This window comes from Garra rufa, chromosome 19 (genome assembly GCF_049309525.1).
Source record: "Garra rufa chromosome 19, GarRuf1.0, whole genome shotgun sequence".
In the NCBI taxonomy this organism is placed as follows: Eukaryota; Metazoa; Chordata; class Actinopteri; order Cypriniformes; family Cyprinidae; genus Garra; species Garra rufa.
Window position 1 is genome coordinate 37,180,015 of NC_133379.1, and position 20,569 is coordinate 37,200,583.

General features: G+C 34.1%; 1 protein-coding gene across 2 annotated transcripts in view; it reads right to left on the reverse strand.

Moving 5' to 3' along the window:
- The window catches only part of shroom3 (shroom family member 3), an 81,386-nt gene that overhangs the window by 23,460 nt on the left and 37,357 nt on the right, over positions 1–20,569 (reverse strand). For both annotated transcript variants that reach the window (XM_073824512.1, XM_073824513.1), the window contains one exon: positions 12,411–12,509. In XM_073824512.1, coding sequence (XP_073680613.1) covers positions 12,411–12,509 — 99 coding nt within the window. The remainder of the gene's footprint in view (positions 1–12,410; positions 12,510–20,569) is intronic.

The following is a 20,569-nucleotide window of genomic DNA, read 5'->3' on the forward strand; positions in this document are numbered from 1 at the left end:
ACAACGTGATGAATACCAGGTGCACACACACACACACGTTGGGTTTACATGTTTTATGGGGACATTCCATAGGCGTAATGGTTTTTATACTGTACAAACCGTACTTTCTATTGCCCTACACCTACCCTACACCTAAACCTAGCCCTCACAGGAGATTGTGCACACTTTTACTTCATCAAAAAAACTCATTGTGCATGATTTATAAGCCTGTTTCCTCATGGGGACCTGAGAAATGTCCCCACAAGGTCAAAATCTACTGGTATTCCTATCCTATTTGGTCCCCACAACGTGATGAATACCAGGTACACACACACACACACACACACACACACACACACACACACACACACAATGCCAGTTTGTGCCCAACCAGAGTGCTGACTGAGGTGACCTACTAAAGTCTTTAATGATGGTGTGAGATCAGTAGCCAGAAAGACAAAGCCAGTATGAGACTAAAGATCATGTTCAGTCAGCTGACTGAGCAAATGTAGCACATACCTCTGTTAGTGCTCTTCTAGAATTGCGGCATTCTGTAACTTTGGTTTCGAATGAAGTATTAAAGTTCTAGGACATGAGTGTTGTAGTTAGGGTTGGACAATTAATCGTAAAGTAATCGAAATTTATAACCTCTAAACAACGTAATTTTCTTATGTCGGGTATATTGTTTTATTAATCCTGTCAAAGGGATCATTCACCCAAAAATGAAAATTGGAGCTTTATCTGCTTACTCTCAGGGAAATCAAGATATAGGTGACTTTGTTTCCACAGTAGAACACAAACGAAGATTTTTAACTCAAACTGTTGCAGTCTGTTAGTCATATAATGGCAGTCAATGGGCACCAAATCTTTGGTATGTGCAAGAAACTGATCAGTATTTGTATCATTATTTACCTCTGATCCACCACAACATTCAACTGTATTAAGCGCGTTCACAACGGCTGGTGCGTGATGTGTCAATGTGCTCTGGCAATGTAGGGAAAAGTGAAAAGTTAACACTCCTGGATGAGTTCGCACAAGGAAATGTAATCTTTTAGTTTTTAATCGGTTCCCAGAATCAGGATAAGCACAAGTAACTACCATTTTGAGTAGCCACTATGCACTATGTAAACAATAAGTGACGTATATGCAACAGATCACTTCCGCGTGTGCATCTACTATTGCGTCACTTGCTGGGTGTTGACTTTTGCGGTGGATCAGAGGTAAATAATGATATACATCCTGTTCAGTTTCTTGCACAGACCAATCATTTTGTGTCTTAACACCTCAATGTATCGTCACAAGCCGCAGGTTTTAATTTGGTTTTGTCTGTGTATGTTTTTTTTTTTTACTCTCAAAGATTTGGGTCCTATTGACTGCCATTATATGGCTGACAGACTGCAACGGTTTGAGTTAAAAATCTTTGTTTGTGTTCTACTGAAGAAACAAAGTCACCTACATCTTAGATGCCCTGGGGGTAAGCAGGTAAACAACATTTTCATTTTTGGGTGAACTATGCCTTTAATACTTTCCCATTAAAAACATACTATGTGGATGGCGCTATACAGACTCACATTTAAGACGCTATGTCAAGTTAACAGAATTTAGGGTGTGTTCCCACTTGTCAGGTTAGATTAAAACGAACTCTGGTGCAATTGCTCCTACTTAAATATGTAGTAGAAAACACATGAAAGATACACATTATTTAAAAAAAATCCACATTGTTTTAAACATACTTTGGACTACAGGAGGAGTAATTTTTTCGATTATGTGAAATTGTTACACTTTTTAAACCACCGGCGCTACCTTTTGCTATTTTTAACCACAGCACAACTTGGAAAATAAAACACTGATACGATGATCACAGCTACTAAAAAAAAGCTTACGAATGGTGATGGATGTAAGCATAGACTTAAACCAAATGCCCACAAATTCTTTGGTTTTTCTGCATTTTTGCGTATATAAACCCCTTCCAGCAATGACTGTGTGATTTTGACATGCATCTTTTCACACTGAGGACAACTAAGGGACTCATATGCAACTATTACAGAAGGTTCAAACGCTCACTGATGCATTTTTTTGCAGATTTTAAATTTGTTTTTTTTCATTTTGTACTGCCCTTCAGAAGCTACAGAAGATACTTACATGTTTCCCAAAAGACAAAATAAGTAAAATTTATCCTGATCTTAAGATTCAAAAAATTTCCACCCCCCTCGTCTCTTAATGCATCATGTTTCCTTCTGGAGCATCAGTGAGCGTTTTAACGTTCTGAGTCCCTCAATTGTCCTCAGAGTAAAAAGATTAATCTCAAAATCATAGTCATTGTTGGAAAGGGTTCAAATACACAACAATTTTGAAAAACCAGAGAATTTGTGGGACCTGAAGGATTTTGTCTGAAGAACAGCAGGCAGTTTAACTGTTCGGGACAAGCTAGGGACTCATGAACAACTGTCACTAAACAAACCAATAAATAAATTCAACTATTATTTTCTCTTGTGGACATGTAAACATTTTTTTTGTGTGAAATATCTTATTCAGGTCAGCACTAAATAAGAAATAACATGCATTTTGTATGATCCCAAATAAATAAATACAGCACTATTGTAATATATCACCATAAAATTAAAAAAGATAATAGGTCTTTGTTTGAGGAGCTGCAATGTCCTCCACAAAGCTGCACCTACATAATTCAGACTGATCGCATTTCACAGTACAACGAAGTGTCTTGGCCTCCACATAGATTGTTTCCTTAACAACCCACTCCCTTGAACTTTGACCCTGCTCTATGGAGACAGATCAGACGGTGCATCTGCAAAACATCTGGCTTTTATGACATGTTGCTATGGAAGTGATTTTCTTGCTGTTTTAACACACCCTTTTCCAAAGGGCCGCTCCTTCTGACCGGGCTAGATTTGGGCAAGATCTGCCATAATGACTCCCACAAGTAAAACATGTGAAGTCGATGTTGAGCAAAAAACTGAAAAAACCTTTGACCACCTTATGATGGTTCAAACTGCAGTTAGGTCGGAAATATTTACGTAAACAGGAAACGCCGATCTAGCAGGAATGCAGATATTTTATCTAGGGAGGATAATTGTTGTATTTTTTTTAAAGAGTTGCTGTAATGATGAATCATATCATATATTAAGGTTGTGGATTCATGTCCTGAATGACCTGATAGACAAATGATTATTCATATGCTGTAATATGAAATACTTTAAGACGGGATTATCGTTAACTAAAAATAGAACTATTAAAGCATTTTTGTAAATTAAAATAATGCTGAAATAAAATAAGAAAGAAAGTCTCTTCTGCTCACCAAACCTGCATTTATTTGATCCAAAATAAAGCAATAGCAGTAAAATTTTGAAATATTTTTACTGTTTATAATAACTTTCTATTTAAATATATTTTAAAATGTAATTTATTCCCGTGATTTCAAAGCTGAATTTTTTTAGCATCATTACTCTAGTCACATGATCCTTCAGAAATCATTCTGATATTCTGTTTGCTGCTCAAAAAACATTTATTATTATTATAATGTTGAAAACAGCAGAGTAACAGCATCTGATATAGAAATCTTGGTAACACTTTACAATAAGGTTCATTAGTTAACATTAGTTAACCACATTAGTTAACAAGAAACTAATAATGAACTGCACTTATACAGCATTTATTAATCTTTGTTAATGTTAATTTCAACATTTACTAATACATTATTAAAATTTCGTTAACATTAGTTAATGCAGTGTGAACTAACATGAACAAACAATGAACAACTGCATTTCCGTTAACTAATGTTAATAAAGATTAGTAAATACAGTAACAAATGTATTGCTCATGGTTAGTTCATGTTAATTAATACATTAACTAATGTTTAACTAATGAACCGTATTGTAAAGTGTTACCGAAATCTTTTGTAACATTATAAACGTCTTTATCATCACTTTTGATCAATTTAAAGTATCTGTGCTAAATAAAAGTATTAATTTCAATCATTTCTTTTCCAAAGACTGTTTAATGTTGCAAAAGTTTTTTTTTTTTTTTTTTAAATTTCAGATAAATGCTGATCTTTGGATCTTTCTATTTATCCGTTTTCAAAAATCCTGAAAAAAATTTACTCAACTGTTTTAAATTGATAATATTAATAAAAAAAATGTTTCTTGAACAGCAAATCAGCATATTAGAATGATTTCCAAAGGATCATGTGACACTGTAATGATGCTGAAAATTTAGCTTTGTTCACAGGAATGAATTACATTTTAAAATATATTCAGATAGAAAGCAGTTATTTTAAATGGTAAAACTGTTTCACAATATTACTGCTTTTGCTGTATTTTGGATTCAATAATTGCAGGCTTGGTGAGCAGAAGAGACTTCTTTCAATAAAAAAAAAAATCTTACTGTTCACACACTTTTGACTGGTAGTATAAGTTAAAGTTGAAACAAAAAATTAATAAATTGCAAACAAATAAAAACTAAAACTTAACTAAAAGTAAATTCTGCCTAAATTGTAATATAAAATAAAACACTGTTACAACAAATGACTGAAGCACATAACAAAATTAAAATTTAAACAAAAATTTAAAAATGTATCTTCTAAAATTAAAATAAAAAATTTAAAAACTAAATTTAAAAATCTAAAATTTAAATCTTTAATCTAAAAAAAAATTACAGTAATAAAATAATTAAAAACACTTTAAAGTGACTGTTTAATGACTACTAGAATTAAAAAACGAAATCCTATTCAAGTCAATGCAACATTGCATTTTTCAAAATGTCTTTTTTTTGTGTTCCACATAAGCAAGAAAGCCCTACGGGTTTGGTGTACCATAACATACAAATAATCACGTATGAATCATGACAAAATTTAAATGTCCTTTTACTTTATAGGTTTATAAGGCTTATAAAGGTTTATAAGTTTCAAGTTTACTTTATTTATATAGCACATTTCCAACAGCCACAAGACTGACCAAAGTGCTTTACACTTAGAAACATCCACAATAAAAATTTATAAACCAAGTACTGAACATAAAGCAGGTCGAGGACCTTGCTCAAACCCAGTAGCATTCAAGGTAAAGCATTACCTGACCTGCAACCCATCATTCCCTCGCTATCCTCCCTCACTGAGTTACCTTGCAGTCAGTCTCAGCACTTTAGAGATCAGTCCAGTAGCCAGCCCATTGACGCTGGCCTCCGACGGCGCCTTGCAAAGTGCCCCGTCCGATCTTCCAAGGTTTGATTTCTGCTTCTTCCGCAGCTTTTTGCGGTAAAATGCCCCAAGCAGCTCCATGCCGTCTTTCGCCGTATTCTGATAAACTGAGAGTAAACCGCGAGGCGGCTGGAAAGGTTGGCGTGGAGCGGTTTGACGCAAAGATCGTTAAAACACGCAATTAAGCGTCATTAAAAAGTCCCACGATAAGAACTAGAATAAACATCCTGCCCTCGCCAGCACTGGACAAACATATTTCAAAATGAAGATATGGAGCTTCCTTTGTGGGACTGGATATTAGAAAGTGCTGGACATTAGAAAAATAGTAAGACGGCTAGGAGCAAATGCGAACACATGATAGCATGCGTTTAAAAACATCAAACAAAGACTGGCCTTTGTGTACATCTTCCTCTCTTCCCTTTCTTTTTTCTCCCTTTTTCGTCATCATGATCATCCACGTGATCCCAGACAAGTCAACAAGCCTCTCCGTGCCCAGAGGGCATTATGGGAACAGGAAGGCCACAGTCTGGGTGTGTCGTGGGTTGCTTTCATGTGTCGCTGACAGCCGTCTCCGGGCCTGCAGGGAATATGGGCAAGTGTAATAGCACAGGTGTCTTCATAAGGCCACTGGACACGAGCAACGTGTTGACGTATTGCTCAGTTGACCCTGAGGTTTCTTTCAGGAATACATCACCCACTAATGACACCCGAGTACAATAACCGCCGATTTCCGTGGCATCCCGTCGTTCCCAGGAGAGGCGCTTCACGCCACGCTCTCATGGTAACTTGACTCTTAGAGAATCCAAAGGGTCTGACCCACAAAAAAACCCCAAAACTGTCTCTCTCGGGCCTTCTCGTCGCCTCTCCGGCTGGGCCAGACTGCAGAGGGTGTGTCTCGCTGCAGAAACCTTATCTGATCCCTGGGAACACGGCTTGTCAGCTACGCTAATCTGTTTGATCTGAGAGGAAGCTGAAATTGGAGAGTTGGATTAGGCGGGAACGCTGAGGTTCGAGAGGAGAATGGAGATGCTCGCTAAATACTGTCTCTGTTTGGAGAGGTGTCTGTTGGACAGATGTAGTTGTTGACAAAAACTATTGTCATATGTGACCTAGGACCACAAAACTAGTCATAAGGGTCAGTTTTATTATATTGACACTTCTACATCATCTGTAAGTTGAATAAATAAGCTTTCCATTGATATATGGTTTGTTAGGATAGGATAATATTTGGCTGAGATACAACTATTTGAAAATCTGGAATCTGAGGGTGCAAAAAAATATTGAAAAGATTGCTTATAAAGTTGTTCAAATGAAGTTCTTAGCAATGCATATTACTAATCAAAAATTAAGTTTGATATATTTATGGTATATCAAACCATGGATCTTTACTTAATATCCTAATGATTTTTGGCATAAAAAAATTATTATTTTGACCCATACAGTGTGTTTTTGGCTATTACAAATACACCAGTGCTACTTAAGAATGGTTTTGTGGTCCAAGGTCACATCATATACAAACAGAAACTTAAAGGTCTTCACAGCAATCCATCAAAAAAAAAAAAAAAAAAGTTTGGTTTAACTTGAAGAAACTGTGACAGAAAATATTACTGATAGTACTACTAATAAAATTATTACTAAAACATTCTTTTTAAAAGCATATTTACCAGAAGAGTTTTACCAGAAAAATGTAAAGTATTTCTGAAAAAAGAGCGAAATCAATAAAATAATAAGAAATTAATTCTTTATGAAATCAATTATACATGCTATTGATTATTAAAATTTAATGAAACCAGTAAAATGTAATCCAGGAAAATTTGATAAAAATAAAAATTAGAGAAAATTTTTTAATAACTTGCTGTTAAATTGTGTAAGTTTGATTTTTGTTCATTTAACCATTCAAACTGAGTCCAAAAAAACTGAATTTGGGAAAAAATAAAGCAGATTTCATTGAGCCCATGCTCATATGGACTGCATTTATTTGATCAAAAATACTGTAATATTGTGAAATTCTGAAAATCTGGAACCTGAGGGTCCAAAAAAATAAAAATATTGAGAAAAATCGCCTTTAAAGTTGTCTTAGAAATGCATATTACAAATCAAAAATTAAGTTTTGATATATTTATGGCAGGATATTTACTAAATATCTTCTTGGATCATGATCCTTACATAATATCCTAATGATTTTTGGCATAAAAGAAAAATCAGTAATTTTGACCAATACAATGTATTTTTGGCTATTGCCACAAATATACCCGTGCTACTTAAGACTGGTTTTATGATCCAGAGTCACATATATTTGTTTAGTAAAAAATAGATTTTTACTTGAAAACAAGACAAGTAATTAACTTAGGTAAATACTTTCTTGCTGTATGTAAAATCTAGGCACCCTGAGCACCAATGTTTTCGATGAGCAAAACAGAGATGCGACCTTACATCTTCATGGGATCTTGTGACAATTGCAGTCTAGGTGAAGCAACTGTCTTAAACCGAAATGGTTCATCAGACTGAAGCTATCCAGGGGGAGACGGGTTGTGTTATTAATGCATGTCACAGTGGGATTATGGGAAATCCTACCTCGGAGTGTGCGAATAACATTGGAATGTTCACAATCCAGGAACACAGAGCAAAACACGCATGACAGATGAACTGCGAGTGAACTAGACGTTATTAACATCCTAAAAGAAGATTGTTCTAAGGACCGACTAAAGTGTTATGGAGAAACCAAGCAAGTGAAAGAGAAATCTTAGAGAGATTTTTAGATGCCAGAGTTTTGAGTCTTAATCCCAAGACACTTAGACTCACTTCCTGTAATCATTGTATGAATACCTGATGCATGTGTACAATAACACGTACACGCATATAAAAAGACTACTGTTGTCTTGGTTCCATCTCTACTGAACGTTTTTTAACATGCCAAACATCTCAAACTCACTCACTTTCTTTGAAAGTTTAATCAAAATGGTAATAGCCGCAGGAATGGACCAATAATCTAAACATTTTTTTTTTCTTTCAGGTCTTGGGTAGTGGTACAACGTCCATGAGCATATATTCGGAGCATAGACGTGAGTGGAGAATCCAGAACAAGCACTTAATCTACAGTAGGTAATCTCACAAATCTGGCGGGTTTGAGGGTGGCAACTAAACACGGACAAAATGAAGTCACGTTCAGTATCTGTGTTTAGATGAGAAGGGTGGGATAATGTACATGCTATCTTTTAGTTTGTCTTTGAGGCGATCAGCGCGCCATCTGTCGGACCAATGCACTATTAAATTTCCTTTCTCATATATTTATGTATTTGAAATGACAGTATATTGTATATTATGATTGATTGTTTTCATATACTTTGCTGTTCAAAGGTTTTGGGTTGGGGTTGTTTGTTTTTGCTCATCAAGTCTGCATTTATTTGATTAAAAATGCAGTAAAATTTCTAAAATTGTGAAATATTATTACAATTCAAAACAGCTCATTTCTATTTGAATATATTGTAAGATGGAATTTATTTCATTAAACAGTTGTGCTGCCTAATATTATTTTTTAGGATTCTTTGAAAAATAGAAAGTTCTAAAGAACAGCATTTATTTGAAATTGATTATTTTAATGAAGGAAAATGTAATGTCTTTATGGCTACTTTTGATTAATTTAATGCATACTTGCTGAATACAACATACATTTCTTGCAAATACAAAAAAATCTTGCAAATAATAAAAAAAACTTAAATCTGGCATGTGCTAGATAAATACTAAGTGCATTATATTAAAATGTATGCGTACTTAAAAGTGAAGTATGCAACTTTACACACCTATTTATTAATGAAATGAAATATCAAATAAAAATAAGTCTTATTTAGTATTGTTTTTTCAGTCTTGCTTTCCAGGACAATATCTAAACATCCTTAAAACATGGGCAAAATAAGATATTAAGTTTTATTTTCAGAGAAATCTAACAAAATTGAGTAAGGTTTATGCTTTAGTAAATAAATAAAAGTTTATTTCTTGCATATCAATTAAGGGTCAATTAATAAGGGTATTTTTCTTTTTTTAAACTGAGATTTATACATCATATAAAAGATTAATAAGCTTTCCATTGACGTATGGAATTAGTAAAATTGTGACATATTATTACAATTCAGAATGGCTCATTTTTATTTGAATACATTGTAAAATATAATTTATTCCTGTGATGCAAAGCTGAATTTTCAGCATCATTACTCCAGTCTTCAGTGTCACATGATATAGAAATCTATCTAATATGCTGATTTGCTGCTCAAGAAATGTTTATTATTATTATTATCAATGTTAAAAACAGTTGTGCTGCCTAATATTTTCTACGGAAACATTATTTGTAGGATCCTTTGATGAATATAAAGTTTAAAAGAATAGAAATAAAAATAGAAATCTTCTTTAACATTATAAATGTCTTTACTGCACTCCTGAAAGAAAAAATCTGTTGCTTTTCTAAAAAAAAAAAAAAATGTGATGGACGTATAAACAACTGTTTTAATGCAAGTCCATCTTGTAGCCTGCCATCATGTCTAAATTCAACTCCTTAACCTTTCCATTAAAGCCTTATTCGGATAAAAGTAAGATTAGGATCGGACAGTCTCGCTATTTAGAGCATCTGTACACAGCACTGTAGTTTTATTTACACACAAAAAAACTGAAAAGTTAAGAAAAAAAGGACAAAGTTCATTTTGGCATGCGAGACAACAGCAAAATCTTGCAGTTTTCCAAAAATCCCCTTAAAACCACACAAACAACTCAATAATAGTGGGTTTAGAGTAAACAGAGACGGGATGCACTGACAGTCACCCCTGACGTGACTGACTGGAAGTCATAAATCCAAATCCACTTCAACACTACTTCCACTTCCTATAAAAAAAAAAAAACACGTTTGTTTCCTGTTTCAAAAATAAAAGGAGATTCTGCTTCCTTTGAAACACCTCAGATGAATCACTTCATGTGCAGATCACAGATATTATAGTTAACTAAAACATAAAAACATTTTTGTGACTTGAAATAAAATAAAATTTAGCTGAAATATTTTTTTTAATCAGCCAATTAAACATCATTTTCATTTCTTTTAACTTGATGTATAAAAAAACCCCTAAAACTAAATGTGAAAATAATAAATAAAAAAAATGTAAAGTTTGGGATCAGTAAGATTTGTAATATTTTTTAAGAGAGTCTCTTCTGCTCATCAAGGCTGTATTTATTTAATCAAAAATATAGATATCTTTTTGCAATTTCTAATATTGGTTTCTTATTTTATTAAACTTTAAAGTAGAATTTATTTCTGTGATGCAGTGCTGAATTTTCAGCATATTTACTCTGTCTTCAGTGTCACATGATCCTTTAGAAATTATAAGTGCTGAAACTGTTGTGCTGCTTCGTATTGTTTTTTGGAACATATGATACCATCTAACACATCCCACCTGAATAAAAAAAAAAAAAAACTGACCCCAAACTTTTGAATAGCATTGAAAAAAAATTAATGCTGTTCTCTTTAACTTTTTATTAATCAGAGAATCTTAAAAAAATATCACAGGTTCCAAAGAAATATGAAGTAGCACATCGGTTTTCAACAATGAATAATAATCAACATATTAGAATGATTTCTGCAGGGTCATGTGACACTGAAGACTGGAGTAATAATGCTGAAAAATCTGCTTTGATCACAGAAATAAATTATATTTTAAAGTATATTAAAATAGAAAACTATGATTTTTAAATTGCAATAATATTTCACAAAATAAATTTTTTCCTGTATTTTTGATCAAATACATACAGCCTTCATGAGCAAAAAAAAAATAAAAATCTTACTAATCCCAAACATTTGAGCAGTAGTGTATATAGACTTAAAAAAATGCAATAAATAATAATAAATAAAAATGAATAAATAAATAAATATAAATTGACTTGAAAAACAAAAAACAAAAAAAAACTGGAAAATGTAATTAAAAAATAATTTCATTCTATTAAAGGATAACTATTGCCAAAATGCAACCTGGGCTGTTTTTTTTACTGTAAACGAGACAAACTTATATCTAAAAGCATAATTACGACAAACGAGCCGTTTTTGAGATTGACCGTGATTTCATTTTGTGGTCAATGGCCGGTGAATGGGAGTACTAGGGGCATAACTTTGAGCGCATCAAAATCGATATTTTTACAACACTAAGAAGGCTCACACACCATGAAACTTTGCTCGAAGTATCACCTGGGTCTCTAAACATGAACTCGAGCATTGACAACATTGTTTGTGTACACAGAGTTTACTAAAAAGAACTTACACTGTTTGGGTTTCCACTCGCAGCCGTCTTGCCAGTCAAGAAGTGTCGATCTCCGAATGCGAGGATGGATAGCTCCTAAAGCATATTTCCATATAAATGCACGGCTAATTCGTTGTTTTGTCGCGAGTGAAAAACAATATTAACCTTCTAGTTGTAAAAAGAGCCTCATAAAAGCCTAATATTTCGTCCTATGGAGTCCATTCATTCGCATTCGGAGATGGACACTTCTTGACTGGCAAGACGGCCGCGAACGGAAATCCAAACAGTGTAAGTGAGTTGTTCAAAAACTTTCTTTTTAGTAAACTCTGTGTACACAAACAATGTTCTCAATGCTCGAGTTCATGTTTAGAGACCCAGGCGATACTTCGAGCAAAGTTTCATGGTGTGTCGAGCCGCCTTAGTGTTGTAAAAATATCGATTTTGATGCACTCAAAGTTATGCCCCTAGTACTCCCATTCACTGGCCATTTAACACAAAACGAAATCACTGTCAATCTCAAAAACGGCTTGTTTGTCGTAATTATGCTTTTAGATATAAGTTTGTCTCGTTTACAGTAAAAAAAAAAAACAGCCCAGGTTGCATTTTGGCAATAGTTATCCTTTAATAAAAACGCAGGTCTGACCAAACACAAAAGACCAATTCTGCCCTACAAAGGCAAAGTGCAGTAACTACACCAACACTGAAACTGAGAAAAATGCCTTTAAAGTTTTTACACCATATATGGCATTAGTTTGAATTTTGTAGTTACAGCGATTTTGACACTCTTGTTTCTCTGAAACGGGACAAAATTGAACCAGGAAACTTTGCCACAAGACAAAACGTTTGTCACAAATCCCATTTTAAGCCTTAACTCAATTTTGACCAAATGTGTAGTTACTGCGCTTTGCCTTTGGAGCGCAGAATAGTGGGTTGACCTCTTCACACATCCACACCTGTTTCTGATGCGTAGTTTCACTCCTCCGCTGCATCTGCCGTCTCTGGAAGGACTAAGAGGACGTGGGTCAGAACAGCAAGGGCCTGGACAACACTCTCTACAAACACAAACAGAAGATTCGCTTAGACATGTGTAAACCACAGACAGTTTAAACACTCATATGTTGTAAAACAAAACAGCTTACTGCAAAATTTGATGCATGATGAAATGTCCGTAACTCATCTAAACTTCCTGCACTGTTTTCTCACACTATTTAAATAAAACTGTAAGAACTTGTGAGACTGTCATGATCATAACATCATCACAAACATGATGAGCTCATTAAGTTAAAAACAGGTCAACAACAAGTGTCACAACGCTTGCATCATTTTTGATTGATGCCTAAGAAATGCATATGATGGACATGACTAAATCAGCTTATAATTAAACAGGGCTTGACCTGTCGATTGCTAAAATGTGTAATTTTGCACATCCCTAGTCTAGACGGTATGAGTACACTGGTTGATTTGTAAATGGCACATGTCTGTTTGTCTTTAGACCATGTATTTTTGCAGAATCAATGTTGGTTGGTCTCTTTTTTTTACATGTTCACATGAGAGTATTGTGTGCACATTAGGACTGAGCTTCAATGCTGTGTTGTTGTGGCTGTATTTGACAAAGGAGGCACCATCCGGTCCATCCACCAAATGCACACATGGATGTTGTGCACAGACAATTTTTATTAACATGAAGGACAGGACACACAGATAAAACCAAGGCTGTGCTGCATGCAATTAAAAAATATATATACACTAACAGTCAAAAGTTTTTGAGCAGTAAGATTTATGTTTTTTTTTTTTTTTTAAGAGGTGTTTTCTGCTCACCAAGCCTGATTTACGTGATCCAAAATACAGCAAAAGAAGTAATATTGTGAAATATATTTACTATTTAAAATAACTGCTTTCTATTTGAATACAATTTATTCCTGTGATCAAAGCTAAATTTTCAGCATCATTACACCAGTCTTTAGTGTCACATGACCCTTCAGAAATCATTCTAATATGCTGATTTGCTGCTTTAAGAAACATTTATTATTACAATCATCAATATTTAAAACAGTTGGGTACATTTTTTCTGGATTAGCATTTATCTGAAATAAAAGGCTTTTGTCTCATTATACAATTCAAAAACTAATTTTTTTTTTGAGAAATTATATAAATTATTTAGCTTTTATTTAGCAAGGATGCCGTAAATTGATTAAATTTGATGAGAAAAGCATGTATAATGTTACAATAGTTCTCCTGTTTATCTGAGCTTTCTATTCATATTTTTGAGCAGCAAATCAGAATTTTCGAATGATTTCTGAACGATCATGGGACACTGAAGACCAGAGTAATGATCCTGAAAATTCAGCTTTAGAATCACAGAAATAAATTACATTTTAAAATATATTCAAATAGAAAACAGCTATTTTTAAATGGTAAAAATATAAAAAAATGGTTTTGTTTTTGCTGTACTTTGGATCAAAATAAATGCAGGCTTAGTGAGCAGAAGAGTCGTCTTTCAAAAACATGAAAAAGTCTTTTGACTCGTATTGTGTGTGGTATTTATATTTATATTTTATATTTATATATTAATATTTGTTATATTTTTATGGAAATTGAAATTGATGTTTGATTAAAAAATGTTAAAAAGAACATTTATATAAAATAAACATCTTTTGTAACATTATAATTGTCTTTTCTGCCACTTTTGATACATTTAATGCATCCTTGATGAATAAAAGTACACTGTAAAAAGTTTTCACCAGTTTCAACTTAAAAAAAAGATTTTAAGTTAAATCAACTTAAGTCATTTAAACTCACAAGTTATATCAACTAATTTGTATTGTAATAAGTTAAAAGGCTGCTGCTAAACTTAAGTTTTTAAGTTGAAACAGGTGAAAACTTTTTACAGTGTATTAATTTATTTGTTACAGAAGAGAAAAAAAATATTACAAAGTATTTCTTGTGACAAGAGCCTTGAAATTATATTTCAAATTGTGTGTTTGGTTGTGTATGAGGAGTATCTATTGCACAAAGTGCAACCACAAGAGCTTAGACAGCAAAACAGCAGTCAGCAGCCCTCCCATCTCACAGAGAAACTCTTGTAATGTTGACACAGCATTCCTAGGAAAGTTGTCATCACAGTCGTTTTAAAGGGTTTTTGAAAGCTCCAACACACAGCTAATAAAAGTCAACACAAAGATGCTCACAAACCCAACACAAACTTTTACTTAAAGGGACAGTGCATCCAAAACCTAAACCTGTGTGCATTTCTTTATTCAGTCGAACACAAAAGAAGATCATTTGAAGAATGTTGGTAACTAAACAGTTTCAGTTCCCACTAAAAATACAATGGAAGTCAATGGAAGCTGAAGCTGTTTGATTATCAACATTCTTCAAAATATCTTCTTTTGTGTTCCACTGAATAAAGAAATGCATACAAGCTTAGAACAACATGCAAATGGCAATTTACATTTTTTTGGGTGGAGTATCCTTTTAAAGGTTATAACACTGTGAAAGAGCAGATTGGACATTTTTCTAAACAACTTACCAGCATACCTCTATTTCTAATGTTCTTTTAAAGCTTGATTTATCACTCTTTCCTCAGAAGGGTGTGATCAGCCTGACTGCTGTAGGTATGCATCCGCTCTGAGCTGCTTCAGAGGAGACCTTCTTCTAATTATATCTCTATTAATCACTTTAAGTGGCCTGTGAAATATAGGGAGGTTTATTGGAGCTGAGAGTCTTGATGTACGATCTCGGATTAGTGCATTAATGATCCGTGGTTTTAAAGCCAGCGTGTGCATCTCTGAACTCTTCTGCTCAAATGCCCCCAGCATTCCTCGCATACCTGCCCCCCGGAGGACCTCGCTGGTCACCATAGAGACGTGAGCAGCATGCAACTTCCTGTAAACCTCAAACCCCCAATGCTGCTTACAGACATACTAGCCTTTACAAGGGGTCAGTGAGTTTTTTTAGAAAAGAAATGAATAGCTTATTCAGCAAGGATGCATTCAATTGATTAAAAGTGACAGTTTGTGACTCTGGACCACAAAACCAGTCTTAAGTAGCATTGGTATATTTGTAGCAATAGCCAAAAATGCATTGTTTGGGTCAAAATGATTGATTTTTCTTTTATGCCAAAAATAATTAAGATATTAATTAAAGATCATGTTCCATGAAGATATTTTGTACATTTCTTTACTGTATATATACTAAAACTTAACTTTTGATTAGTAATATGCATTGCTAAGAACTTCATTTAGACAACTTTAGAGCCGATTTTCTCAATATTTGAATTTTGATCAGATTATCAGAGATAGTTGTATCTCAACCAAATATTGTCTGATCAATTTTTACATACACTGCCACTCAAATGTTGGGGATCAGTAAGTTTTTTTTTTTAAATGTTTAAAAAAAAAAAAGTTTCTATTGCTCAACAAAGTTCCATTTATTTGATCAAAAATACAGAAAAATTATGAAATATCATTGCAATTCAAAATAACAGTTTTTTTAATTTTATATACTTTAAAATATAATTATTTCAGTGATGCAAAGCTGAATTTTCATCAGCCATCACTGTAGTCTTTAGTGTCACATGATCCTTCAGAAATAATTCTAATATACTGATTTATACTTTCATTATCAATGTTGGAAACAGTTGTGCTGCTTAATATTTCTTTGGAACCTGTGATACTTTTTTTCGGGAATCTTTGATGAATAAAAAGTTAAAAAGAACAGCATTTATAACAAAATAAGTGTTTACTATCACTTTTTAAAATTAATTTAACACATCCTTGCTCTCAAAGAGAGAAAGAAAGAAAAAAATACTGACCCCAAACTTTGAACGAGGTTTTTATTGTTACAAAAGTGTTCTATTTTAAATAAATGCTGTTCTTTTTAACATTTTATTTATCAAGAATCCTGAAAAAAAAATTAAGCAGTACAACTGTTTCCAACACTGATAATAAATCAGCATATTAGAATGATTTCTGAAGGAACATGTGACACTAAATACTGGAGAAACAACGCTGATAATTCAGCTTTGCATCACAGGAATGAATTACATTAAGTATATTAAAATAGAAAACCACTATTTTAAATTGCATTTAACATTTCACAATATTACATTTTTGTATTTTTAATCAAATAAATGCAGCCTTGATAAGCAAAGTCTCCTTTAAAAAGCATTAAACTTTTGACTTTTGAGTGGCAGTGTACATTCAAATAGACAACAGTTATTTTAAATTGTAATATTAACAATTTTGCTATTTATACTTTATTTTTGAACAAATACATGCAACCTTGGTGAGCAAAAGAGACTATTTCAAAAACATTAAAAAATGCTTAAAAAAAAGTTTGCCAATGCCTATAATACAAAATGTAATAATTTTTTAAGCAATAAAAATACAGATTAATAAATACTCTGATGAGGTGACTGGAGAAATATGTAGGAACCAGAGGTAATTATATTTGAGCCTTGGCTCTTTTGACTTCAGACAGTTAATAACCACCTATCAATCTCAGAACAAAAGGTACAAAAATTTTCACTGGGGCGGTACCTTTTCAAAAGCTAATAATATGTCCTTTTAAGGTACTAATACGTACACTGAAGGTAGCAATATGTCCTTTTAAGATACTAATATGCAATCTTTAGGGGTTAATAAGGTACAAAGGTGTACCTATACCAAAAGTATTGCCCCAGTTACTGCGTTTGTACCTTTTTTCTGAGTGTACACTCTTAAAAATTAAAAGTTCTTCATTGGCATCAATGATTCCATGAAGAACCTTGAACAATCATCGAACCTTTCAAATGCAGAAAAGGTTCTTTATAGTGGAAAAAGGTTCTTCAGATTTTTTAAATGTTCTTCGAAATGGTTCTTTTAGGAACTGTTCACTGAAAGGTTCTTTGGGGAACCAAAAATGGTTCTTCTGTGGCATCACTGCATAAACACCCCTTTGGAGTCTTTAAGACTTTTGTTTTTAAGAGTGTAGCAACCACCAGAACACCGTATCTGCATAGCATTGCGCTTAAAACAATACACCTCAGCAAAAACTGCATAGCAGCACCTTTGCATTGTGGCGGTGTATTTGCAAGCACCACTTACATGTAAAAATGTGTTTTGACACTCTGCACAAAGATGGCCAAGGCTATTAGAGATTCAGTTACACCCTGAAACCGAGTTAAACTACAGTGGTCAGGGTCAAACAGAGGTTTTCCAAGACTGAGCGAAGTTGAGCATTCGTTTTGTGTGTCAGGTGCAGAGGCTGACTTCAGAAAACAGATGCATGAGTGCTGCCAGCATTGCTTTAAAGGTTGCAGAAGTAGAAGGTCAGCTTGTCAGTGCTAAGATCATACGCCGCACACTGCAACAAGTCAGTTTGCATAGGCATCATCCCAGAAGGAAGCCTTTTCTGAAGCTGGCTCACAAGAAAGCCCACAAACGGTTTGCTGAAGACAACCTCTCCAAGAGCATGAACCATGTCCTGTGGTCTGATGAGACTATAACATAAACTTGTTTGGCTCAGATGGTGTCCAGCATGTGTGGCGATACCCTGGTGAGGAGTACCAAGAAAATTGTGTCTTGCCCTCCTGGGGAGCTGCTGTTCATTGAGGGAAACATGGATCCCATTATGTACTGTACATTCTCAAGCAGAACATGATACCTTTCCTCCAGAAACTAGGCCGAATGGCAGTTTTTCCAACATGATAATGATCCCAAGCACACCACCAAGATGACAACTGCCTTGCTGAGGAAGCTGAAGGTGAAGGTGAAGGAGTGGCCAAGTATGTCTCCAGACCTGAACCCAATTAAGCACCTGTGGGGCAACCTCAAGTGGAAGGTGGAGAAGCACTATGTGTCTAACATCCAGCAGCTCCGTAAGGAGTGGAAGAGGATCCCAGCAACAACCTGTGCAGCTCTGGTCAATTCCATGCCTAGCAGGATTAAGGCAGTGCCAGATAACAATGGTGCTAACACAATATATTGACACTTTGGACACAGTTTTGACAAGTTCACTTGGGGTGTACTCACTTTTGTTGCCAGCTAATTTGACAATAATAGCTGTATGTTGTGTAATTTTCAGAGGACAGTAAATCTATACTGTTATACAAGCTGCACACTGACTACTCTAAAATATATCCAAGTTTCATTTCTATAGTATTGTCCCTTGAGAAGATATACTAAAATTGTTGCTGAAATGTGAGGGGTGTACTCACTTTTGTGACTTACTGTACATATAATGGACTTTTGATGTGCAGTTCAGGCATAAATGTTTGTTATAAGTGTATAATGCAACATCAACATCTTTGTCAAAATGCTTGCGTCCTGAGATGCACTTTTTAGCACACTTTAAATATGGAAAACTGAGCATTGCAAAACAGAGGGACGTTCCCTTTAAAACATGCCGTTCTCCTTGAACACACCCTTCACCTGCATTTAGAAATTCTGTGAAAGTGTTTAAAGCTAAACCAGCTTGACCCGCTGCAGGAATGCTATTAACAGCCAAGAGAACAAATGCCAGAGAGTGCGAAAAAAGGAACAAAGGAGAGAAAGAATTCATTTTGACAGTGGCTGTTTCATCGCGTAAAGATAAAAGACCATTAGGTATTTAATAAGCTTTCTAAGGCTGGTATTTATAGGTGCAACTAGGAATCTGATATTAGTGCTAATCAGATGCAGATTTGTTCTCGTGTAAAACAATACAGCGTCTTCTAAAATGATACAAAGATAAAGAGCTGACGATGAGCTAAAAAACACTAGGTTTTATTAAGGTGTTGATTAGCAAACAGCGTGAACTCACTCACATTGGGTCTCATTCACTAATAACTGTGTAAAAAGTGTTGAAAATTTACAATGGATTTATAAATGTTAATGCGAATGACAAAGTTGTTTTTATCATTCTTCTATAAAGATCCATAAATTACATGCAATTAATTCAGTTTCTAAAAATGTAATAATATGGATTAATTATCAATGAATATTAATAAAAATATGAAGCTGTTATTAAAATTATTAATAATAAGATATTATTATTATTAGTATTATTATTATTAATTATGATAGCTACCCTGGACCATAAAACCAGTCAGCAATAGCCAAAAATAAATTTTATCTGTAAGTAAAATGACAGATTTTTCTTTTATGCCAAAAATCATTAGGATATTATGCAAAGATCATGGCAATGAATATATTTTGTACGTTTCCTACCGTAAATATCACAACTTAATTTTTGATTAGTAATATGCATTGCTAAGAACTTTATTTCAACAACTGTAAAGGTCCCATATTGTCGAAAATATTTCGATTTCATGATAACTGAGGTCTAGGGGCTATGTAGCCACCATATAAGTTTCAAAACAGTCAGTCCACAGTAAAAGGCACACAGCCTGCTTAAAGTAGCTGTTCCTTTTCACGAGCTGCTGTGACTTCTGTAAAAATGTGACGTCCGATCTACTCAGTCACCGCCTTCAGTCACCACCCCGAGCACCAACCACCGTCCCACCCTCCTTTTGTCAAACCCCGACAACATTTTATTGCTAAGCAACAACAACAACAACACGAAAACAAGTCGAGAAAATGCTGTTCAGTCTATGTATGTCAGGAAACTACATCATTACACAGGCTTCCGAACAACGGGCCAATCAGAAGAGAGGCTCATGAATATTAATTAGACGGGCCAAAATCGACTTGTTCTTGACAGAGCTCCTAAAAAAGGAGCTGTAAAAATATATTGAGATGGATTTTGGCACTCATACCGCAAATATATATTCTTAAGGACATCAACAACTAAAATAAACCCCCAGAAATGTGTACAATATGGGGCCTTTAAAGGAGATTTTCTCAACATTTAGATTTTTGATTCAGATTCCAGATTTTCAAAAAGTTGCATCTCGGACAAATATTGTCCTATCCTAACAAACCATACATCAATGGACATCTTATTTATATAAATGAGTCTGATAAATCTCAATTTCAAAAAATTATATGGTTTTGTGGTCCAGAGTCACAATTAACAATTTCTCCTAGAGTAACTAGGGTCACTTGGTTATTTAATAACAACAATATCTAATAATGATAATAACAAACATGTTGTGTTTTTACACACTGAACACACACACACACACACACAC